Here is a 25,564-nt window from a genome sequence, read left to right on the forward strand (position 1 = left end):
CCGTACAGTTAACGGATAAACTTGGCTGAAAGTGTGCTACCAACGGAACAGTAACAATAAACAGTTAGTTTCTGGCCGTTTTTGGCCAACAGCGGAAAAGGCCAAGATGGCTGCCCTGCTTCCCATGCAGTTCCGCTCGGAAAGCTCTCTCACTTCGGCCACTCGCTCGCCCCGCTCTCGCTGTCGTTGTCGCGGCGTCAGCAGCGCTCTCTCCAGCAGCGCCAGAAAAAAGTGCCAGCAGGGAAAATCCATTTTCCATTTTCCTACACGCGGACACTGGCTCAAAGTATCGTGTGCGGCGCACGTCCTTGCGTGCGACGGTGTTTTCAAGGAGCCCCAAGCCCAAGAGCAACATGGAAGCATAATAAGAGCAGGCAGGAGTGACGGAGGACCCTAGGCTGAGTTTTCAAAGTCGCGCAAATCAATAATTATCCAAACGAAAATCGAAAGCTGCCCCGGAAAAGTGACTTCTAGTGCCATTTTCCTCCTACTTGTGTCTGTGTGTGTGTGTGTGTTTCTTTCCATTTTTTTTTTTGCGAGAGTGACCTGTGCTGTGCATTGAAAAGGAATACGTGGAAACAAATTTTCTTCTGAGATTTTGGCCCTTTTTTTGGAGAATCGCGAGAGTCCCCGAAGGAGAAGGAGACGGAGCAGGCAACGCACTGAGAAGCGCCACAGCCAGATGAGCGAGGGAAAGGGAGCGCAATAAGGTAGCAAAAAGCATTCGGTTGTGTGTGCCAAGAGTGGCCCAGTGGCGGTGGCAGTGGCAGTGGCAGTGGCAGTGCCAGAGTGCCGTTAGTTATGTTAACATTGACAGTGAAATTGTTGAGAGTTTTTGCGTGAGCCTGGCCAGGAGGCTGTTTGCGAAAAGGAGCAGATCCGCGACTGTTTGTGTGTGGCAAACAGAGTGGAAAAGTTGTGAAAATGTGCCAGCCAAGTACGCAGCCAGCCCAGAGCCATGGCCAAGAGTGGTTCGCCTTCCGTTTATCGTTTTTCGCTTTTCGTTTTCAATTGACCCAGGCATTGGCGCACACATGTACAGTGTACACACACTGTACACTACATATGCACTCCATACACGACCTCCGACGTCCGGGTGTGTGTGTGTGTGTGTGTGTGTGTGCACACAAACACACAATATGGTGGCCGGAGAGGAGCGGCGCGGAGAGCCCCAGTTCCGGGAGAAGTTGCGAACCAGCTGCTCGTGGACGTAAATATTTAATTGCCATTGCCAATGCCCACTGGATGTATACACACGATTGTACGAAATTACGAAAATGTGTATTTGTGGATTTGTTTATAGATTGCGGCCGAACCAAATTCACGGCAACTGGTTGGTCCGAGAAGTCTGAATGCTGCAGCTACCCCAGAAATCAGCGTGGGATGAGTGGCGGGAGTGGGACAGTGGGGGACCAAGGCACTAAGGCACTAAGGCACTAAGGCACTGAGGGGCTGAGGGGCTGAGGGAGGGCCAAAAACAACACGATGATGGCCAAAGGACACAAGGTCCTCGTCCCTCGTCTCCTTCAAAAACTCCAAAAAGCACATACATATGTATGTACTGTGCTGTCGGGCCAAGAGGAAAAAGAAAATGTTTTGCGCATTTCGGGGCCAAACTTTTCTACTTTTTGGCCAGCCACTTTTCCCCCTCCTCCCCGTGCGGCTGTTGTTGTAGAAACCGAAAAAGAGGAGAGAACCCCGTGGCAGGCTATCTACTGCGCCTATTAAAGCTTTTTGTTGCTCCGGCTCTCTCTCTCCGCCCGCTGCCTGCATGTGTGTGTGTGTGAGCTTACACACACACGCCCTGCCACCCATCCACCCACACCCACACGCATACAGACACAGACACAGACACAGACACAGACACAGACACAGACAGTCCTAGGCTGACACTGTACCGTTTTAGTTTATTAGCTTGTAATGTGCCCGTGTATTAGTCGGGCAGAGGTCCGTGCGGCGGGCAGCGGGCAGCGGGCGGGGTGACTTTCATTTTTTGTTTTTCGGTCCACTGGCGGCACAGTGAGGCCTCCTAGTGTGTGCTTTCGGGGTCCGCTGACAGGGACAATGCAGTCGAAAGCACGAAGCAGAGCCGAGGACCTTTGCAGCATGCCTGCGAAAGCTGGCATTACTCATACGCCATGTGCGCACTTCATTCAGAAAAGTGCACTCTCTGGTTGATTCAAAAAAGTTGCCTTGTCACACGCTGCGTATGAGTGATACCCCGAACCAGCACTCATCACTCATACGCAGTGTGGTGCCGCAAGTTTTAAGTCAATTAGAACCTAGTTAGGAGTATTATGCGAGGGCCACTGTACTGCGTATTCGCAATTTTGATTTCAATTGCGACGTAATTGCTCCGCCGGAGCTCGATCGGGGGGGTGGGGCGTGCAGATCAAAGCCGTACGGAAAGAACCACCGCCTGGGCATTAAAGCCCCTCCTCTCATCCTCGCCCTTGCGCCACTGTGTGGGTGCACTTTAAAGATTAAGATGGGCCCGTGCTCTTGTGGCCTTGATCAAAGGAGCGTGTGGGCAGATTAAGCCGTCAAAGAACGTAAACAATGGTGCATCTTGCAGTAGCAGTAATCCATTAACAAAGCCCCTCCGCTCATGGCTTACGGCTTATGGCAACTCGAGAGCCGTGCCACAGCCATGCCTGTAATCGCATCTAAATCAACTGCGCCGTGCTCACTGCACCGTGCGCTCCACTGTTTTGTTCCGCACTGTCCTGGCGGTGGGATGGTACTGGGATGGTAATCAATATCAATGCGAAGATAAGACCCGCCTTCCAACGCCCACATGCCACGTACCACTACGTGGTACGCTGGTTCACGGCCACCGGGCCAAGTCCTCTTCACGAGCTGGGTCCCTGCCGAAAGAGCGAAAGTTGGGTAAACGCCGCCTCAGCGCCCGCTCCCTAGGAGGCTTACGGAGGAGGTACTTGCGAGCTGGCAGAAAGGATGAGGGCGGCGATTAGAACTACTTCTGGCTTTTAGTTGGACCAGGTAGTTTTCCCAAAACCATGGAGGACAATGCCAGGCACTAATCACCCATACGCGTGGGAGTTTTAAGTCCGAAGGATCAAGACTGTAATCAGGAAATCATTCCTCCCCACGAGCCAGGGCCCACAGCCTCCCCTGATGGCCTTCGTTTATTGGTTCTGGCCAGTTTCATATTTTGCATAAACTTAAATAAAAGTTTAATTGCCAAATTTCCAAAGGAAGGCCAAGGCAAACACAGGAGGTCGCCGAGACGAGACGAGACGAGACGAGACGGCTGGAAGGGATAAACAGTGGAAAAGGGTCAAGACTAATACAAGAGTTGCCAGCAAATAATAATTATACATTGTGTATACAGCGAGCAGAAGTCGAAGGGACCATTGGAAATCCGTATAGACAAATACAGAGTGGCAAATTAATAAAGTTCTGCCAACTGTGCGAGTGTGTAATTGCAAATAAATAAAAACCAGAAAAGGGCGGCACAGAACTCGGAGGCAGCAACACCAACAAGGGCCGAAACTACAGCAACGGCAGGAAGGCAGGAAGGCAGGAAGCGTCCCTCGCAAACGGAAACTCATTTGCCAACAGTTTCAAACCAACTTCCGGCCCAGTAACGACGCCAACGACAACTGCACGACAAAAGTCACATTTACAGAGGGCGGCCTGAGAGCGGGCGAGGGCCAGGGCGCGGGCGAGGGCGAGGGCGAAGGAGAAAGTGAGAGAAAGTAAAAGAGAAATGCTCCGAGGACTCCGAGGACTGGAAGAGAGAAAGAGTGGAGGAGGGACGGCCTCAAAAGGGCTGGGAGGCGAGCATAATGTAGTCCGTCACTGTATAGAACGTAAACAAGTTCGACACTTTTCGACCGTAACGATGTTAAATTTGTAACCAAATCAAAAGTCAAACAAATTAATTAAAAGTCCCCCCCGCACCGCCCCCGCACCGCCACCGCCTTCGCCGAGCCGCTCTGCTCGGAAAGAGCGACTGGCAGTGCTCTTTGATTCGGGACTGGCCAAGTCGCCATTCTGTGTGGGGTGCCTCGAAGTGAAAGTGGAACTGTGACTAGTCTGCCGCGACCTGCAAGGCTTCGAGTCGCAAGGAAAGAAACTCTCTGAATGCGTGCCTCTATAATCCTCTATAACTATCCACGAAGTTTCAAGTGTATTTATAGTCTGGCTGGCGAAGTTCTTCCCTCGATTGATTATTAGTTGTGTGCCCCTGGTCCTCTGCCCTTTGAGTGGCAAGCCACGGAGGCTATGCAACGAAGGGCGCATCTTGTGCAACTCGATAGCCCCTTCCAATTAGCTGGAAGTTCGCATTTTAGCCCAGGAAGTGCGTCTGTTGGGCCTCAAAACGTGTGTACTCGCACCCAGTGATCCAACCCATGCACGCTAGGCAGCTGAGGCAACTAAATACGTTCGTATGATATATGTTCCTGCGGGCCCCCATTATCTCCCTAGTAGTATTTCACTCGAACAGGCACGCCGCGTCGGCCTGCTCCATTTCTGATTAGAGGTGATAAATAAACCTCCAACTTTGATTGGCTTTGGGCACGGGGCACGGGGCACGGGGCACGGGGCACGGGGCACGGGGCACGGGGCACGGGGCACGGGGCACGGGACTGCGGCAGCAGGACTTCCCAGCGACAAGTGCTCCAAATGGCTTTAAACACCCGAAAGACAGCCCTGATGGCATTGAACTCGAGGGGCCAGCGTTCCAGGGGGCACACGCAGGTCCCCAGGACTCGATCGAAGTCCTCGGCCGTGGGCTGTGGGATGTGGGACGTGGGACGTGGGCAAGTGCGTGCGTTACATAAGCCCGCGCAGGCACGCACAAACAAGGCGAATGGCTCATACAGACAACGACATAAATCGCGCTCCGCCCCAGACTGTGACTTCAGTAGCTGCCCTCCTTTATCCTTTATTTTGAGACTGATGCCTATTTTTGTGTTTCCTGTTTTCCAGATTGAAACCAAGGGACTCTGAAATGTAGAGCCACCTCACGGCCAGACGAATAAACTATACCTTACGCACAAGAATCTGCAGCCCACCGGCGCAGGATTCAACCAAAACTGGCTAGAGACGGGCCTTGGGGGGCAAGGACACCGAAGCTGAGCGAATCATGAAACATTGTAAGTTCCTTCTAGACCTCTGCACTCGATTTCCAGCACTTAATGCGCTTAATCCGCCCACAGCAAATATTTCCATACACAAGGACATGATGGAATTCGGATAACTGCACACAAGGATATACTGTCGAAGCACGCTCACGCAGGAGTCGAGAGAAGAAAGGCGAAAGTGAAAGATAAACAGAACCATGAAACGAACAAAACCCACAGCGCGGAAGAGCACGTAAAACCGACACGAAAACACCGCACACTTCCGGTCGCAGGACCCGGAGTGACTTTTTGTGTGGTCAACAGCCAGCTGACACCCAGCAAGAGGAGGAGACACAGAAGGAGCGCAGGAGCAGGAACCGGAGGGCAGGAAAGTGCCAAAACGGCGCACAGTCGCGGCCATGGAACCTCCCGGCGGAGTGCCGCCGGATAGGGATCGGCAGCTGGTGCTCCGCAATCAGTCAACTGCCCTGATCCCTGTGGTGGTGACCTCCGTACCCGCACCCACAACAGCATCCGCAGGCACTCTTATACCCACCCCCTCTCCCACCCCCAGCACGCAGACCCCAGTCTGCGTCAAGCCAACCAGTCTGAGCCTCCAGCCCCATGCCGTGATCCAGGCGATGCAGCAGTTCTCACCCTCCGCCGCCGGTAACAACAATCCGGCCGCTGCACCCACCACGGGTGCTCCGGTTGCCGGCTCCGTTCTGGCTACGAGCGGCAGCAGCGGCAATGCGAACAGCACCAGTCCGGCCCTGGCCTCCACTGCCACGGCCATCTCCGCCACGACCCAGGCGGCCACTGCCTTCAGCGGCAGTTCCGTGGGTCACCACCACTTGCAGCACCACCAGCATCCCCACCAGAAGCCTCAGCCTGCGGCAGTGACGGCACCGAATGCCGCCCCGCATCACGGATCCATATCTGGCATAGGACCTGCTTCCGTTGCGGGCAGTGGCAGCGGACTGCTGGGCTCCGGGGGCAGTGCCGGCGCCACCCAGCAGCAAGCCATAGAGAAGCTATCGCGACCCATGGCCTTCGATAAGGTGAGTTTTGTTGGTCCTCCAATGTATATATATTGGATATCCGATTCGCTTTCGTTTCAGATGGAAATGCTGGTGCGAGAGATGCAGGATCAGGAGCACGGTGTTCCAGTGCGGCAGCAGAAAATGTTTCTGACTTCCATACCCTACGCCTTCATGGGCTACGACCTGATCGAGTGGCTGATGGACAGGCTGCAGATCGAGGAGTCCGAGGCCCTCAACATCGCCAACCAGCTGTGCCTGCACGGCTACTTCTTCCCGGTGAACGATTCAAAGACGTTGACCGTGAAGGACGACTCCTCCCTGTACCGCTTCCAGACGCCCTACTACTGGCCCTGGCAGCACAAGGCCCCCGACAACGTCGAGTACGCCATTTACCTGGCCAAGCGCTCCCTGCGCAACAAGCAGCGCCACGCTCTCGAGGACTACGAGGCGGAGGCCCTTGCCTCGCTACACAAGAACCTCAAAGGCAAGTGGGACTTCATCTCGATGCAGGCCGAGGAGCAGGTCCGGCTGGCCAAGGAGCGCAAGAAGGGGGACAAGATCGTCGGCGACTCCCAAGAGCGGGCTTACTGGCGCGTCCACCGTCCACCCCCGGGCCAGTTCACGCCCCTGGAACCCTGTCCAGTGCCTTCGCGGGACCGCCAGGGCCTGAAGCCCAATAAGAAAAAGACTGTCGAGGACCTGCAGCGGGACGTCGACTACCTGGGCAAGTCCCTCAACCGGACGCGCATGAAGATGTCCCAGGCCTGCGAGTCGCTGGTCGGATACTCGGAGACCTTCACAGAGTACGACTTCTTCCTCCAGCCGGCCCTGCCCTCCAATCCCTGGGTTACCGAAGATATTGCCTTTTGGCAGCTGAACAACACCTTCGTGGAGGTGCCCACGGAGAAGCGGGTCAAGCGCTGGGCCATTTCCATCGAGGAGCTCGTGTCAGATCCCACGGGCCTCCAGGAGTTCACGAGCTTCCTCGAGAAGGAGTACTCCCACGAGAACATCCGGTTTTGGATCGCCGTCAACCGGCTTCGGAGGTCCGCCCACTCCCAGGTGGCCCGGAAGGTCAACGAAATTTACGAGTAAGTTAATTTGTCCTTAAAAACAATCAAGGAGCTGTATATCCTGGCCAGTACCATTCATATCGGATTCCACCACCATATCTTGACCAATATCCCTCGGATCATTGCGCGGAAAACGTTAAAAGATTCGTAGTAAAATTCTCCACCATTCTGCATCAAAACCTAAGAAAAAATTTTGGGATCCATTTTTTTGAAATTTTTCAGGGGTACCCCTTCAAAAAGTGGTGAACCCCATGGGTCGCCCTTCTGGTCCAGAACGAAGGCCATATCTTGGCCAATATCTCTCTGATTCTTGAGCGGAATATCTTAAAAGATTCGTAGTTCAATTCTCCACCATTCTGCATCAAAATCTGAGAAACAATTTTTGGATCCATTTTTTGTAAATTTTCTAAGGGGTACCCCTTCAAAAAGTGGTGGACCCCATGGGAGGCCCTTCTGGTCCAGAACGAAGGCCATATCTTGGCCAATATACTTCGGATCATTGAGCGGAGTATCTTAAACGGTTCGTAGTAAAATTCTGCACCATTCTGCATCAAAACCTGGGAAACAATTTTTGGATCCATTTTTTTTAAATTTTCCTTTAATGGTTTATTATATCCTAATATACTATCCTTGAGGAAAACCTTGTTTCATTTGTATTTTAATTTGCATTTTAAACAATTATTTTAGGGAATTCCTGAAGCCTGGAGCCCCTTGCGAAATAAATATCGATGGAAAGACTATGGAGAGTGTCCTGCGCGGCCTGAAGAACCCCTCTCGCTTCACTTTCGACTCGGCCTCGGAGCACATCTACATGCTGCTCCTGAAGAAGGACTGCTATCCGCGGTTTATCCGCTCGGAGCACTACAAGCGCCTCCTGGACACAGGCATCCAGCCCTCGTACAAGAAGCGCTTCTTCAATTTCGGCGGCGTTAGTGGCGCCAAGAAAAAGATGACAGCTGCCCTTTCCAGTCAGCCGAATCTCGGTGACGCAGCTAAGGGAAGCGGGGCAGGCGGCGTGGGAGGAGCTTCGGGATCTGGGAGCTCCATGATGCAGGCTCCGCCGCCGGGAAGCCTCGCCAGGCGGCGTGGTAGCGACCGGAGCCTGACGGGCTCCGCCCACGAGCTGGCCGTGATCGGGGTGAACAAGGACGCGGGCTCCAAGGTGCCACACTCCCATTCGCAGAGCAATCTCAGCGAGATCCCCTTCAGGTAAGTTTTTGGACTGGCAGGGAAGGAGCAGCCTCCAGACTCCAGAGGGTCCGTATAATATGAGTGTGTTTGGAACTCTTATTATTTTCGAGGGAGCCTTTCTTTTTGGTTCGCCCTTTTCAGTTGCTTGATTAAATAAAGAATATAATGTTTGGAGTCATGATTTGATCCTTGGTTGTTACTTGAAAGCAAACTTGAAGAACTGATACTAAATTGATTATACCATGTACCATGTCACACCATACGTCACACGCACCGCAGTAGCGATACAGTTTATCGAGGCGATATGCCCCATCGCCACATGGCGGTCATGGATGTTGGGATATATGCGGCTTACGGAAATCGCGAAAGTAGTTTACAGCCACTTCCGTAAGAACTCCATTTTGCTTTGTTCTACCAATCGCCTACCACTTGTACTCCTCAAATGCTACAATTTTTCCAAACAACTTATTACCGTAATACTAGTTTTCTCCTAATTTTGTTACCGTTCCATCTGTGCCCTAGACCCTGCCCTGAACCCCAACCCTGACCCCAGACCTCCTGTACTTACTCTTGGCCCTTTGTCGGGATGGGCCTTGAGCTTATTAGTCTTTTTAACTGGAATGACTATGGATTGAATCCGCCTCGAGATGAAGAGTTCTGTTCAGTGATCACACTCCGCATTAACTCTTTATCTTGATTGGATCGTGGAAGATCAAGATTGTATATCCTTAATTCTTTAAGCTTGTCCGTTTGTCCGCTTAACCCTCTGAGTGGACGAATCCTAACCAGTTTTTTGAGTAGAGCTTAGAGTTCTTTGCGGGGATCCTCTCCCACCTCGCGGGCTTTAACCTCCATCTATTTTCCGAGTCTACTACTCCCCCACTACTTCCACCGCCAAGTCCTGTTTCTTTGTTGTTCCCTAACTGTGAAGAATGGTTTCGATCGTTCTAATGCTCGAATGTTTACTGTTGTTGTTGTGTGTTCTGTACTGAAAAAAGAAAATGGCCAAAAGGCTTTTGTTTATGATGCTTTGCGCTCCTACCACCTCTCTATCCCTCTCTCTGTGTCTTACTCTTTCTCTTTCTCTTTCTCTTTCTCTTTGTCTGTTACCAATGTACATAAGCATATGTGTGAGTCTTGACATTAAACACTAGCCATCCTTTTCCACCACTGTCTAAGTGTACGAGAAGAGAGTCCTCTGAAGTATGCTATAATCCCCTGAAATTTGTGTGTATTGCCCCGGCAGAGAAACGCCCAAGACGAAGTCCACCGTCCTGGAGCCGAAGGACGCCACCACCTCCTCCCTGGCCAGCAGCAGCGCGGTGTGTCCCTGGGACGAGCCTGCAGCCGCAGCTCCCGTGGCTCCTGCCCAGGTGAAGCTATCGGTGTGCCCCTGGGACCTAGACAATCCTGCCCCAGTGGAAAAGGCAGAACAGGCGGGCCCAGGATCCTCGTCAAAGATGTCGATTTCCACCACCGCTCAGCCCTTGCGGTTGACCAGGTAACTGGGTCCGGATCCTCCCAAAGACCTGATTCCTGTAGTCCCATTTCATCTCCAGCACTTCCTCCGACAGCAGCGACGTAAACGACCGGATGCAGCGGAACCTGGGCATCCGCCACCAAAACACAGTGGACAGTGGCGAGTCGAGCGTAAAGCGTTTGATTCCCAACTTCCCGGAACAGCGTCGGGCCTCCGTCTCCTTCACGCCCAGGTGAGGACTGAAAGGCGATTGTTTTGAAAGACCGATTTCCCTAATTTTGCTTCCAATTGCAGTCACACTTCGGACTACCAGCTGGGACGCACTCCGACGACCACATCCTCCCCAACTGTGGGCAACCCGGAGGGACCTTCCGCCCCAGGCCCAGGGGTGGTGGCCACCAGCTCCTCGGGAAGCTTCGCTCCCTTGCAGGCCCACAGTGGCGGCTCCGGATTCGGCAGCGGTGCCATCGTCAAGGATCCGCATTCCGGCTCCGATGTGGATGTGGAGCTGGAGGACGAGCTCAGCAATATGTCGCTCTGTGAGCGGAACAGCGAGAGCTCCACCTCGGAGCTGCCCGTGGTGATGGCGCCCACACCCGCACAAACCCCGCCGCTCGTCACCAAGGTCACGCCCCCGCCCCTACCGCCAGGAGCGCCTGATCCTGTCGAGCCGCGTCGCCAAGTGGAGGCCTCCACAAGCCCACAGTTACAGCAACAACTGGCCGAAGCTCCAATGAGTCTGGTCAAGGAGGTGCAGATTGAGCTAATTGAGGCCAGGGGGTTCCATTCGGAGCGGGGCAGTCCGCCAATCATCAAGGTGCTGGAGCTGGACCTGGAGGTCCTTAGCACAGATGACGCCAAAAAAACCCTTGCCACCACTACTAGCAGCACTACCATTACCACTACCACCGAGGATCCCGTTGAAGTGCAGGACGAGCCGGCTGCCGAGGAGAAACTGGGCCAGGAGGAGGAGTCCGAACCGAGGGGTGTGCTGGAGGAGCTCTCGCCCACCACCGACGAGTACCAGGAGGGCCTTCAGTTCGGCAGCGACCCCAAGGACGTGGTCGACGACTACGAGAGCATAGACACCGACCTGCAGCTGGGCTACATCCCGCCGGCGCCCACTCCCGCCCCCTCCCTGGCGCCCCTGGCCGAGCTGGATGTGGACACGGTGGACGACGAGCTGTGCGAGCCCTATCCTGATCCCGAGCCCGTTACCCTGGTCACAGCCGCTGCCACGCCCACCTCCAGCAACGAAGAGGCGCGCAAGCGTCGCAAGAAACGAAACTCCGAGGGCAAGAAGCTCAGTTCTCAGGACGACAAGGATAAGGACAAGGAGAAGGCCGGTGGCAGCAGCATGGAGGCAGCAGACCACAACGCCGTGTGCCCCTGGGAAGATGAGTTAGTAGTCAAGGTGGTATAGGCCTGTTTCAGGCCGTGGAACATGCCTATACACATATATATTCCATCGCGCAGTAGAGCTTTCTTCTAATCCTATCCACTCTTCCACAGAAACGTGAGCGCCAATGACGGAACCTTCGTGAAAACCTACGCCACTCTGGGGTACTTATGAATAAAATCGAATCTGTTCAAGACAGTGGTCAACAAGTTGCTGAAAAGGAAGCCGCACAAAAAATAGGGCTCGGGTAGGGCGAGTTGCGAGTTGTAGGTTGCAAGTTGCAAGGCAGGTGTGCTTGGATAATTGAGGGTATTCATATTTCTTGCGAATGAGAGGAAAAAAATACGAGCCAGATGGACGGGGAGTGGTTTATTGCTGAAATTTCAATATATACATTAAAACAAATACCAAGAAACTAAACAAACAAAACGAAATACTTTATCTGCAGATGTGCATACTTATTTACAAACGTACGTTACAAGTTGGCTTAAACGGCCTAATTAGGCGTTAATCGAATCGGATGTGGAACTAAAACTAATAATGAGTGTTCGAGTTGCCGCAGAAGCGTCTTTCTGATCAGTGGAAAGCGCCAAACCCAACCCCCAGCCCAAAAACAAAACCAAACCATACCGAGTTAATGAATAACCAAATAATGGCAAAGTTAAACGAGAGGACTTAGAATCGGCAACAATACCTGAGGTATACCAATATGCAGTTTTATTTTAAATCGAAAGTCACAACAAGATAATAGAATGGGGTCATAGGAGCCACCAACACGATCCATGTGATCTGTCTAGAATCTAGATAAACAATTTGTTGAATCCCCGAGTAATTACACCAGTTTTATGTTGGCTCTTGCCCCAATCACAATCCAAAGTTTCTGCGCAAGGAGTTTTGATTCAGTTTAGAGGACACAATGTGCCCTCACAGTTGAGTTGAAAGAAAGCTGTTTCATTTCATATGTACTTGAAATTCTCACGAGCCCCAAATATAAACGTGCATTGCAATGGAACCGTTTTCTCAAATACAGAGTATTTTCATTAATTTGGATGAGGATGAGGTTGAGGATGAGGATGAGGACGCATGCTCACCCAGAGCAGGACAGGAAAACTGAAAACTCTAGCCCATATCTCCTACCTATCGTCGTTTGAATACGAGGCGATATCCGATCATCTTTCCAAGCGAAAACTGACTTGCGCAAATACTTTCTTCCTACTCCAATAATAGATGCTGTGCATACTTTTCCCAACTCCTTTTTACCAAAAACTATGTGTATTTAGCTGCCCGCCAAAAAACAATCACAGGAATCGAGCTATGCTGTGTAAAATAAGCTAATGAAAGTTATATATCCCAAAGAGAAATGTGGCAGAGCACCACCACAGACCTCGGTATTAACGGCCGACTCTCAAGATCAAATACTGTTCCATTCGATGCACTGATCGATCGAAACATGTTAACAATAAACGTTTACGATGAAGCAAATCAAATTAAATTGAAATCCTGGTTGTTCGCGACTAATACCTTTATATGAATCGAATGAAACGCTAAATTAACGAAAACAAATACTATTAAGCTCTAAGTACATTTCTATTTTCATTGTGCATATGAATTAGCTATACTTACTGTCAACCCAGTGTTTGCTGCTAGGCAAAGTCTTTGTATGAGATATCTGAGCTAACCTTTGTGCTTTCTACGCTAAAACAAATACATTTTCAACTATTTCAATTAACTAAAGCTCTAACAAGTCAAGCAAAACCAAACATAAGAAGTTTACAAACGTTACATTCAATGCAAAATCTTAGCGAATCAAAGTGAGATCGAGTTTTGGATGTTGCATAGAGTATTAGGAGAGCGAGGAGCGAATAGCGAGGAGTCAGGAGCTATGAGCGAGGAGCTAGGAGCTAGGAGCAAGAAGGATGTGCCATGTTGAGGGGCGTGCGTACAAAATGTGTACATGAAACCACCGTTAACTTTGCTTTATGCGAGCCGAGCAATTAAAGAGTTAAAAAACAAATAAAAATATAAAAAATATTAAAAAAAAAAACAAAAAAAAAAAAAAAAATACAAAATCATCAGCAGCAGCAGCAATGGTTCAAAATTGTTGTCAAATATAATAGCAGCTTTTAGAACAACACCAAGTGAGAGTTGTAGAAAATGCGGATGAAAAATTGTATTGTTGTTGTTTTTTTATGTACATTTACTTTTTTGTATTACAAGTTGTTGTAAGTCAAATATGCCAAACCAAAATAGTTTAATAAGAGTTTACAACAAATAAAAGGAAACCATTTAAGTACAGGCAAGATATGAATTACTTTAAAAACAAAACCAAAACCAAAACCAAAACCAAAGCCGAAAACCACAAGAAAAAGTTCCGATTGTTTTGAATAGTAGATGGTGTATATCTTTAAAATTGCTTATAATAAGTAATCCATACATATTTATGGTGGTATGTATTTACATAAACAATAATTTAAAATAAATAACAATATAAGCGGCTGTCAGGATCCTTGCCCGGTGCTCAAAATAGAGTAGCTTTATTTGTGGGAGTGTTTGTGCTCCCCCCTTCGAACAAAGTTTTTGACTTTGAGGCCAGCGATCGAGTCAAGTTCTGATTTTGTATGACTATTTGGAAGCCTTCGGAGTACCGGGTATCAATAGCGAAACGCCACAAGCCACAAGAGAATATCCGACACGGGAAGCCGCCACAGCGCCATTTTGATAAACAACACAATTAAATGAGAGACGATTCAAAAGCACTTGTGTGAAACTTGAATGAATTACATAAGTACGTACTACTTCACATCCGACGTGAACGTAGCTTTGCCCTACAAATATTTACTTTAATTTCTGTGCAATCGGTGCTCACATCACTGATTAGATAACGGAAATGCGCAAAACAATATGCTTATAAATAAGTTTCCAGAGCTTTTAGTGAACGTCACATATATATGTCATATATCTGGGTTATGGATACACAGTTGTGAGAAGTGCAGCCTCGACGGCGTTGTTCCCATGCATGTAGGAGGGTACATACACTCGTTCAATATGTGTATGAAGTATGGAGGAGTATGAGGGCGAAGGGATATATAATATATACATATATTCATATATATATATATGGTATATATGACTAAGTATATTTACTGATTGTTATAGCAAATTTAGTACTTACAACCAAATTACAGCAGAATAAATCATTGTTTGTCTATTTATTATGCCATTGAAATGAAAGTATAAGCATAAGTTGAAATCCGAATATACCTACGTATATATACATATATATACTGTATATACATATATATATGTAAAGTTGAGATATACAAGTGTATGTGGGTGTGTATGTGTGCGGCGCGCATATATACGCACCAGGACATACCGGCACATATGAGTGTATACAGCTTATATAATATTAAAAGCGAGGAAAACAAAAGTGTTTAAAACATGAAATATTTTGAGAAACCCCTAAAGAATATACAGCAGAGTTAGTCGGTAAACTAAATCAAATGTAAAACAATTTAATGTAGACTGTACTAAGAAATTAATGAAAATTGAATATCAACACTCCATCACGCAAAAACCAAATGGAACGCAAACTTAATAGAGTTGATGGACAAATTATTTGCACAGTGCAGAAAAACGTGTTATATAATTATTATACTATACAAAAACAAATATATATTATTGAATTATGCTGATAAAATTAAAAACAAAACAAAAAAAGTGAAAAATATGTAAAAATTCAAATACAAAATGATTTAAATGAAGTACAATAAATATTCAAGTGAGAAAAATGTAAGCGTCCTGCGTCTCTACTGTCTTTGTGGCTCGCAAGTGGGCGGGAGCTCTTTAAAGGATGCTTGAAGGCTCCTCCTTTGGGGCAAAAGTTTTTCACTCTGCTGCCACCACGCCACCACGCCACCATGCCGCCGTGACGGCAAAGTTGCCACGAGGAACACCTGTGCAAAGAGGCCAAACAGTGGCAGCAAAAATCGGCCAAGTGTAAGCAGTGAATCCTTTCAAAGGCGGGGTGGCACAGTGGTCGGGGCTGGAGGAGCTGCTGTGCAAATGCAGCTGCATCAAGTACACAAAGGATCGGCAGGGGGAGGGCGCCTCAGTGGTTGCACCGACTTCGGTTGCAGTGGCAAGTTACTAAGCACATAATTTGGTTTACCGCATTGCCAAACATGCGCCGCCAGAAACACGCACGTCCCTGGAAGCCCCCTCGTGTGCCACACACACACTACCCCCGCCCGGGCCTCTGGTTTCTGGTAATCTTTGGCGGAAAGAAACTTTTCTTGGGCACCGTGGGTGGGTCAGGGGATCCAGCACTCCAGTTCAAGGGTGTTTTAGACGAGCCTTTTCCCGAGATGAAGGAAGTAAAAAAGCCTCATACATCTTCAGGCATCCCCAGAAAGTGTCTGATTATTTCCATCCAACACCCACTGTGCCAAGGAGCTGTTTGCCGTTCTGGCTGGCTGCAAAAGTTTCCTGCGTGGGCCCCGCAACTTTTCATATGAAATGTGCAAAATTACACACGCCCCCGGCCAAGAAACGAGCCGACAAAATATTTTGAATGTTTTATTAGCTCAAGAGCGGTAGCCACGAAATGCAATTGCAGTTGGCCTGTACTTAATTAAAGCGTAATACCCTTGTCCGTGTCCATGTCCGTGGATTTGGTAGTCCAGGGAGGGGGCGCCCATAACAGGGCTGAGGGGGAGGGGCGAACGTTGACAAGGCCCATCAGAGGAGCGTGAAATATGGCCACTCTAAGCCAGGCCAAATGGGCCATTCCGCCCTCGAGGTCCGTCAACAAAGAGGCCGAACACAAATCATTTCCGACTAGAACAAGTTGCATGGGTGGATCGTTTCGGAGTGCGGAACATTGACACACCCTTTCTGCAGCTCCTGGAAATCGTATATCCTTTGAAGCAGTCAATGGACCTGAAGCACACAACTATAGAAGAGCCTCCAGAAAATAGTGGTTCTACTGGACATAATCAGGTAATTAGACAGCCACCTGTTCTAGGATGGAGATATCTGTAATGCCATCCTCCATCCTCCATCCCACAGCTAATCTACCCGGACGACTGAAAAATACACAAGCGCGTGGATTTTTCTTGTCCTGCACATCTTCCAGCATTCATGCACTCATTTCAGAAATTCATTCAATTCAATTGAAAAATGGCTCTGAAATATTTGACGCATGCCACCGTGGCAGGGGCAAGAGGGCTGGGGCAGGGGCGGGGGCAGGGGCGGGGGCAGGGGCAAGAGGCAGCGGCCCTGAAAGGGGCACTGCTGTTAGAGGGGCGTGGACGGGGCGGGGCCGAGCCAGAGTCGAAATCAACTGTCACTTGCAGGGGCAACGTGGGCAGCAAAGCGTTAAAAATGACTGTCATAAATTAATAAGCGACGAGCGGCGTTCGAGTGACGCATCGAAATTGAATTGAATATATTTTTCGCTGAATTGCATTCATTATTCATTTACAGCTGCCTCCAGACATTTCGCTGGCACATTTCTACATTTCTTCTATTCCCCAGGCCCCTTCGCCGAGGAGGGCCCGGGCTTTAATTGCTTGTAAAAAGTGCAATGCACCGTAAGCGGAATCTCAACATGCCCGCTCCTTCCTCACCGGGTGTCAGGCGCCGGCCGGGGCTAGGACTGGAGCCGGGGCTTCTCAATTTCAATCCCAATCTGGTCATAAACGTGACAATAATATAAATCAGCAGATTGTGCCGCTTTCGGGCGCAGGAACGCAGGAACGCAGGACCGCAGGAGCAGGCGGAACAGGACCCGATGCCTAGGACCTTATCATCGTAATCACGTCCCCCGGATGTCCCCGAGCCCCCACTCTTCCACTATCATCGTCGCCATCGCCGGCATTTAAGTTAATGCCCACATGCGGCGACAGCGTAAAATGATTCGAGTCCTGGATTAGAGCCCCCTGGCAGGAGGCAGGAGACAGGAGGCAGCCAGATGCAGGCAGACAGGAGTCGCAGGACACTGGGGCGTGGCCACTGGTTGCAGCCAAGGTAAAACGTGCCGCTCGTGGAAATAAAGCGTGTAATTGTTTCGGTAGATGCCGAAACGTTTTAACAGCTAATTAAGGGGCCATCACGACAAAATGAGGAAGGACAATGAAGAGAGCGCAAGGATATGGAAAATAATCGCTTTCGAGGGCTTCAGTCGGGCGGATAGACACTATGATACCCTATAGTTACCCCGTCATCGGAGGGGTAACCGTAATGGTAATTTATTTTTTGTAGCAGGTCGAACAGGTCGGTAGTTCCACGAGTCCCACATGGCGTATACTTAATGTAAAGACGCAAGTTACGTATACGCACTGTTGGACATTGAGTATCAGCCGTGTTGTGCAGCTGGGTATGTGAGCACATGATTTGGATAGCAATCGGACTTCAAACTTAAAAGTCTCAGCCTTGGAATTCTTTTGGCTGTCGAAACAGAGCATTTTCCCAGAGTTTATCCCAAAGAGTGAGTCCCTGAGCCCCTGGGTTGCACTGAGCCACATTCATTTCTTCTGTTAAACCCTCGGAACGACTGCAGCCAGGACTCTTCAAGCACCTGTCGAGTAATTAAATTCGCCAGGACACAGGACGAGCAGTATACTCTCTCATTTGCTGTCTCTCTGGAGATCCGAAGGATCAGAAGCGGCTTGCAAGAATTCCCCCCGAAATCCGAAAGCTGGGAAACAATACATTAAGCGACTTTCAATCTTTCTCCCTGTGGCCTCCAGTGTGAGTCCGGGTGCGAGTATGTGCTCTGTCCTGTGTGCTGTGTGCAAACACACGCTCACACACGCGCCTCGGATGGCACCGGAAAATGTGTTCATTTCCGGTGTCAGTGTCAGAGGCAACAATGGGGCAGCTTCTTGCCAACTTTTGCCCGCCATGACTTTGATGAAAAATCGCGAAGCTGACGTTGTCGGGCGACCCCGTGCGAAACGTGCATGCCACTAGAGATGGCAGTGGGACACGGCACGAGGTATCGCCTAGAAATGATGGGACACCAGTTCGTGTGGACTGGAGTCCTGCCTGAAATGCGAGCTAGACCCAAGCCCGTGTCCTTTGAAGTGCGACCATCCCTAGGACTTCAACACTCACACCAGCACAGATGCCCCAAACAGTAGCAGGCGGCCTCCCTTATGTGCGATGCACTCCATTCAGGCGAAAAGAGAAGAGACATCATAATAATGTGGTCCATGTGGAAAACAAAGCAAACAGGCAAACAAAACCTAGCCAACAAGTGAGCAGACAAAAGGCCAGGAGGATGCCAAAAAGTAGGCAACGACTTGCACACTTTCGCACTCACACACACACTCTCGCGAACAAGGAGAGCCGGGCGCGGGAGAGCCGCCCAAATGCAGCAAATATTTTTAATTTCCTGTTATACATATGCAACCTGTGTGAGGAGGGCTCTCGGCAAATAAGGCAGCCGCAATCTATAGTCATGCCCACTCCCATATACATATATGCGCATATGGTATGTACGTTCGTCCGATCCTGGGCTTCGTCGCCCACAGAGGTTGTGTTAGGAGCCATAATTAAAAGTGGCAGAGCACAGGCAGGGGCAAAGGGCAGCATAATGGCAGCAATGCAATTTGGCTTGGAACAACAGTAACTCGATCATTTTAAATAGGAAAGTGCAGCAGCGGAAATTGAGTCTGGACTCTTTAAGTATCGAGTTGGGGGGCTCTTTGATCTACGCCTCCGTGGTCTGACTTCCTGATTCCTTTAAGTTTTCGCACACACTCCTCCGGCTGTGGCATTTCATTCACCGCCACTGTCGCCGGGCGATCTCAGGCATTACTAATAAGGAGCCAAGTGGGGCTTTTCATGCCCGACTGGGTCATCGATGGCGTCGGCCCGCCCCCTTCTGGCCGTGTGCGCGGCTGTAAAGTAATTTATGGCCAACTCCCTCGGCTTCCATATGCTTGATTTATGGCTGTTATTGAAAAATTCATGGTGCAGCTTTTAATTATGAGGCGAGCGAGCGAGGTGCAAACAAATAAAAAGCACAAAAAGTCCGAAAGCCAACAGAAGACACCCCATTGTGATGATGTTGGTGTTGATTACGACGATGATGATGATGGGAATGGTGATGGTGCGGAGTGCGGAGTGCAAATCCCCTGGAAAATAAATAAATTGGAAACTAGCGAAACTGAACCAGAAATTATGTGACTCCAGAGAAAAATGCGGCGGCAGAGTAACCAAAAAATACTGCCCTGCCGAAATTAGGGTTCGCCGCACCACTCACTTGTCCTGTGTGTGTAGCACTGGGTATGCGGCCCTCTATTTATTTTTATTCCTCAGCCATCTAACAGACTGTTCGTCTTGTGGCACCGTATGCGTTTTAATTTTCCGGAAATGAAGCGGGCATAAAAAAGCTACCTCGCCCAAAAAGGATAGTTGAAAAAGGAGAAACGAGCAAGGAGACAAAACGAGTTACATGGCAAAACACGCGCCATTGCACAAGAGGGGGTGGCAGGTGGCTGGGGCAGGGGCAGGGCCAGGGGCAGGACACAGGCGTCGGCGGGTGGCGTGGCAGCGTGGGTATGTGCTGTGTGACATGCATGGCGCAAGTGTTTTAACACAATTTAATATGGACCGACGACGACAAGGACAACAGTAGGATGACACACTGGGATTGGGGCGGCGGCGTTGCAAAGACTCGTGTTGCAGGGCGCATGGCCAGAGACGGGGCAGCCGGAGACGGAGGCGGGGGGGTCGGGTGACAACTTTTCGCAGCGATGACATGCACCAGAGCCAGATAATATGAGGCCCAAGATGGAAACAACTTCCCCAGCCGGCGACCGGCGAACGGCAGACGGGGAACGACACCGTTGTTGTTGATAATGTGCGGGGGTAGCTGCAAGAGGGGAGGAGGGCAGAGGAGGGACGGGCGAGGGACAAGTGGAGCAGGGAAAAAGTGGAAAAAGTGGAAAAGGGGTCGCACACCCTTGCAACGTTATTAAATCATAAAGCGCAAGCTGCCGCCGTCGTCTGATGTCGCCTCCACATTAGGGTGGACTCAAAACGAACAAATAACAATGATTGCCCCAATCAGGACATTCAGACACTCATAAGGACAACGTTTTAAAAACACAATCGTTGTGGGCTTATTTGATTATTTTCCACACACTGAAAGGGGATCGCAGCTGGAGTGAATAGAAGCTATTGTGCGGCTCGATTTGTGGCTCGATTAATGGGCTTTCCTCCTTGCCTTCTATCGATAATTATCGACAGAAGGATGCCCACTTAGACTTGTTAAGCTGTCCAGTCCCACTATAGTCCCCCTTCGCAGGGTTCGGCCAGGCGCCTATCCCACAAATGGCTCCAAAAGGATGCCTCCACCTCGAAGAGCGAACCAGTTCACGTGCAGTACTTGCACGCCCTGCCGGAAGGATAAGTGCAGGTCCTTGAAGGGATCATTTAAGGACTGCAGAAGTAGCCTCGCGAGGCCCAAGATTTATATGCCAATTTGCCAAGTTGTATTGTAAAACTAATAAATTGTCGCCGCTAACTTGAATAATGCGAGCGAGGAGGAGAGCCCCCATCTAGAGCTCCTCTCCCCCCAGGCCCTGTCTCGCCCTGCCCCAATGGGTGTGCGCGTGTGTGTGTGGGAAAGTATCAGTGTCTACTGGCGGCGCCACAATTATTATCCTGCTCGGTTGGCTGGCTTTCCTGGCTTTCCAGCCAAAAGAGCGGCCGTCGTGGCATAACTTTTAAATAAACTTTCATAATTTTGCATACTTGAGATAACAAATTGCATGTTGCAAGTCGTTTCCGGTCCTTTTCTCGTTCTGCCACTTTTTTCCGCCCCCTCTACGAGTTGGAGTAACTTGTAAACTTTAAATTAGATTGTTTTCTTCCAGCGATGTTTCTATTTCCAGAGCCTCCGCCTCCTCCTGCGCCGCTCTCCGCCTGGGTATTTATGGGCCGGGTTTCGCATTTCTTTCTCACTTTGTTTCGGGTTTCAATTGAACTTTGATCTCCGATAAGAGACTTTGAGGCGCAATCCCGTTTGACAGCCCAGTCTGCCGGACAAGAGGACCAAGCCTGTCCTCCTCCCAACTGTTGGTCCTCCGAGCCGGAATAGTTTCTGCTCGCCATGTTGGAATAGTATTTATTCTAATCCATAACCAGTTATTGATTGCAAACACTTGTGCCTCGTGTTTGTTTTTTGCTCACTTCCTGGGCTGCTCCGGAAGTGTAATTAAAAGGCTCAGAGTCCAATTGCTGTTTAAAGACCAGCCGATTATATTAATTTCATATCACTGCAGGGGCAGGAGGGGCGCAGGAGTAATTAGCAGGCGGTGGGCGGTCCATTAGTTACACACTCCCAAGAAGCTGGCGGGCCTCCGGGCCGGAGACAAAAAGGCAATTAACAAAGATTTTGTGGCCAATAGTTGTCAACAGATTGTTCAATTTGGGCGGCAGGAGCAACAGACACGACTTAAAGAGAACAACTGACCAAAGTCAGAGACCATGCTGGGCGAAAGCAACACATTGTCTTGTTTATTGTCCTTGGGCTGCCACGAACGCAACAATGACGACCATTTATTACTTAAAGGTTTAATTAGAGACGATGGACGAGCGTCGAGGCCTCTCTTCCATGGGAATCGTACGGACTGCGCGAGTACCGTGTGAGTCGCTTGAGTCGCTCTCAAAGATTCAAAATACTTCAAAATTAAAAATTGCAAACAACGGCGCCCTGGCCCGAGGCCCTTATGAACGAGATGCGGAATTGAGCAAATTGACCCTTGTGGTAAGCTCGATGGGAGTTTGGTTGTTCCGTCCGTCCGCTAACCCCTTCGCTGCAGTTGCCAAAGTTTTGGGGCCAAAAAACCGCAGCAAAAGTGGCAGTGATCCACCCCCGGCCCGGCCCGGCCCGCAGAGTGCATGTCAATTGCAGGGGAGGTGTGCGGGCCCTGGGCGTCCTGGGGGAGGGGCGGCCCCAAGCCTGGGACATGTATAACGGTGTAGATATGGCCGAAGACTGTGAAGTTCGCCACTGTTCTGTTTCAGTTTCAGTTTCAGCCCCAGCCTCAGCATATGTCTTAATTTTTGACCGAAGTTTGCCCGGCGCTCTCCCCAGCCTCCCCCGTTCCCCTGCCCGCCCCCATAAAGTGCAAGCACCGGCCCCTCGCACCGCTTTCCCAGCTCCCGCCCTGCGCTGTTGCTGTTGTTTGTGTTGGAAATAAACTTTAATGAGTTTTCTGCTTTTCAGCCACAAAAACCACTTAACCGGCGCACATATGCAGGCAGTGGCGGAGACGGGGCGAGTGTGAAAGGGGTGGTGGGGATGGCTGGGGCTGGGGCTGGGCTAGCAGGGAAGCTGCCGAAACTTTTGGCCGACTCTGAACATTTTTGAGCAGCCAAGTTAACATTACATACATATGGCTACGTGCCGCACATACGAGCGGGAACGTCACTTTGAAAAAAAAATGGAGGACCGCCGTTCAAGCTAAATTAAATTTAAATAGATTAAAAATAAGCGCTGCCCCAATTCGTCCCTTGGGACTCTGCTCTGTGGCCCAAACCAAGTCGGAAAGTCCAAGAATCCGACCAGATTGTTCTCGGTGTTCCCTGATATATCTACAGCTTAAAAAGTATACATCCAGATATATGCATCCTCGAAGTGGTGGCCCGCAAGGGGCGGAGCGGCAAGGATCTGGGGGCATTTCCCAGGCAATGACCAGCGGCGGGAAAAAAAGGGAAGACAGAAAAAGGGCAACAGCTAAAAATTTCAGCGCATGTAAATTTTTTGGCGAGACTAGGATGGGGAGGCTTCCTCAAGGAAGCGAAGGATATGGCAAATAGGAACATCCTGTCGAGGCGGCAGGGCAGGGGCAGGGGCAGGGGCTAGGGATAGCCAAACTGCCCGAAACCGACATTTATGGCCGGCAAATTTTTCGCTTAGTGCTAACCAATCAACTGTGGCAACTGGACCGCCACTCCGACTCCTTGGTTCTTCCTGCCATCCCTGCGTCCTCCTCCTGTCCGATCCTGGCTGACCTGTCTGCGGGAGAGGCAGAACATCCTGCTGCCTGGCGAAGCTGTCGGTGATTCCCGGGCAGCTGTCACTGACCTGACTTTGTAAATTTAATTTCTTCCTAACGACGGCATGTCGTATGAGTAGTGCATGTCCTTCCAGGCGGGCCGTCGTCCTTGTTTTTATTCGCCCAGCGAAAGGATTCGGCTTCGGATCTAAATTTGGCGGTAGAACGCTAATGAAACGCTCTTCCTGGCTCCATTAATTGAAGCTCCAGGACATCTCAGTAATAAACAGTATGAATACCCTGAGAGTGCCCAACTCCTCACGTAAGTGGCAGCTTCCGGCCGCCCCGGAATGGTGTCAATATGTGGCGCCCCGAAGTCCTTCCGCAATAGACCCTGCACCCTGTGCCGACATCTGTCAGGGGCCGCCCCCCATTTCTCGCAGTGTGGGTCCTGCAATTACTTTGCGGCCAAAGCCAAAAACTAAATGTGAGCGCGACGCAGCTGCCGTTAGCATAAAGTAATCAAAAAAGTTTTGCTTTATTGTGGGGCAGCAGCAGTAGCAGCACAGTAGCAGCAGTAGCAGCAGCAGCAGCGCACTCATCATCAACATTGAAGTTGCACAAATGTTCCGAAATTTCTATATTCTTCCTGGATTCTGTCTTTTTTCCCATACGTATTTTTCTATACGTCCACATGAGCGCTTTCGGGAGCGAAAAATAAATGCCAAAGAGCCGGGCCGGAATGCCGAAATGCCGAAATGCCAGCTCCTGCCGAATGGCGTATAAAAAATAGATGGCTTTTGTTTTTCGTCTCCTGTTCTCTGATTTCTTGGTTACAGTGGCTGCTAAAGTTAATTGTACGCCGGCCGGCAGTGGAGAGGAGGGAGAGAACCTGGCCAAAAAGAAGCAACAGAAGCGGTCCGAAGACGCAGGACGACGTAGAAAGTGCCAAGGGCAATTTGGTATTATTCGCACGTAATTCGATGAAATTTTAATAATCCAGCTAGGAAGGTAATAAAGAACTTTTGGACATGTGAGGCTGAAGGCCGTTTCCCGGCTCTCCTGTTTTTCTCACGTGTGCTAGTTCCTGTCCAGGGTAGCAGGCTGTTCGGGGAGTGATGGATCCCTCCGGAAGCTCTGTCTTCCGCATTAGTTGGGGTATTCCGTGGTCCATAAGTAGACCATCGCACCTTTTCAAAGGGCCTGCAAACACACATCCATAGAAGCTGATTGGGCTTTTGACTTGATTTCGCATTGAATCCGATTGCGATTGCTATTGCTATTGCAGTTGCAATTGCAATTGCAATTGCTGTTGCTGTTGCTATTAGCTTTGGCGGCGTCCGGAAATTAATTAAAATTACTTACTTGGCTGGCTGGCGAAAATCAGTCAGCCGCCCGATTTCTCTATTATTAGTATTGTGTTCCTGCGCCAATTAATTGCTTGAATATTCGTGCCAGACAAGAACATGAGCGGACCGGGCTGAAAATTTAATTAAATTGAGGCAGGCAAATAAACAAAAAGCTAGTTAGGGGCATTCGTTCGATTGGAACTACTTTTTTGGCTCACTTTGTGGCCGAAACTAAGAGGGAAGTTCTTCAAAACTGGTCTGGCTTCTGCCTCCTGCCACTTGCCGCCTGCCTCCTGGCAGCTCCACTTGCCCCCTACCCTCGGCGAATAAATCGCCCCCGCTTTGGTCAGAAACAAGTGCAGTGCAAACACATGACGCATACGCCGTGGCGGCCCAAAAAAGCGAATTTCATTTGTGGCAAATGGCAGCAAACTAAATTGCTCAAAAGAGCCAAAGCACACACACTCTTCACTCTTCACTCTGCACTCTCCACTCTCCAGTCTTCAGCCCAGGCACAGTCGCAGTCTGTTTTCTGAATGCCGGCTCTGGAGAAGACTGGCCAGAATCTCGGCACTCGACACCTCCCCGGCCCGGCCCGGCCCGCCCTGCCCCTGTGTCCGGCCCGTGCTCAAAACAGTCCATTTCCTCGGTCTTATTAAAAGTTGCTGGCATTCTTGTGTTTACCTAGCACAAATGTCAAATCAGATGGAAAAATGCGCACAAAATGCAGACAGGACGAGAGCCAGGACCAGGGCAGCCAGCATAGGACCTGCGGCTCTTTAAAAAAACAAAATCTGAGAACCTGGCAAAGCTGAAAGAATGATTCCAACACTTTCTCACCATTTTCAATTGAAACAAACTAGGAAGACAGCGTGAAGGAGCTCTGATTAATGAAAATAGTTAGAATTTTAATTTTTAG

The 25,564-nt window shown here is 49.9% G+C and overlaps 1 protein-coding gene across 5 annotated transcripts; it reads left to right on the forward strand.

The window, feature by feature from the left end:
- Positions 1-147: 147 nt before the first annotated feature.
- Positions 148-15,075, forward strand: LOC6501896. 5 transcript variants are annotated; one of them, XM_014904163.3, is made up of 10 exons: positions 148-710; positions 4,960-5,126; positions 5,190-6,154; positions 6,215-7,227; positions 7,897-8,418; positions 8,680-8,787; positions 9,647-9,901; positions 9,975-10,112; positions 10,175-11,281; positions 11,393-15,075. In XM_014904163.3, the coding sequence occupies exons 3-10, from the start codon at positions 5,513-5,515 to the stop codon at positions 11,451-11,453; spliced, it is 3,846 nt and encodes a 1,281-aa protein (XP_014759649.1). In that variant the 5' UTR covers positions 148-710; positions 4,960-5,126; positions 5,190-5,512; the 3' UTR covers positions 11,454-15,075. The 5 variants fall into 5 exon arrangements, with proteins under 5 accessions (XP_014759649.1, XP_014759648.1, XP_014759651.1 ...); XM_014904162.3 differs by having other exon boundaries at positions 149-710; positions 9,960-10,112; positions 11,393-13,341; XM_001966676.4 differs by lacking the exon at positions 148-710 and adding an exon at positions 738-937 and having other exon boundaries at positions 9,960-10,112; positions 11,393-13,341.
- Positions 15,076-25,564: the final 10,489 nt, after the last annotated feature.

The sequence above is a fragment of the Drosophila ananassae genome, chromosome XR (assembly GCF_017639315.1).
Source record: "Drosophila ananassae strain 14024-0371.13 chromosome XR, ASM1763931v2, whole genome shotgun sequence".
Classification (NCBI taxonomy): domain Eukaryota; kingdom Metazoa; phylum Arthropoda; class Insecta; order Diptera; family Drosophilidae; genus Drosophila; species Drosophila ananassae.

What these genes read in the sequence shown, in the direction of transcription:
- LOC6501896 (XM_014904162.3), top strand. Translation starts at nt 5,513, where the DNA reads ATGGAACCTCCCGGCGGAGTGCCGCCGGATAGGGATCGGCAGCTGGTG. An exon ending in AAGGTCAACGAAATTTACGA is followed by an intron (nt 7,228 to 7,896) that starts GTAAGTTAATTT and finishes CAATTATTTTAG; the next exon opens with GGAATTCCTGAAGCCTGGAG. An exon ending in GTGTGCCCCTGGGAAGATGA is followed by an intron (nt 11,282 to 11,392) that starts GTTAGTAGTCAA and finishes ACTCTTCCACAG; the next exon opens with AAACGTGAGCGCCAATGACG.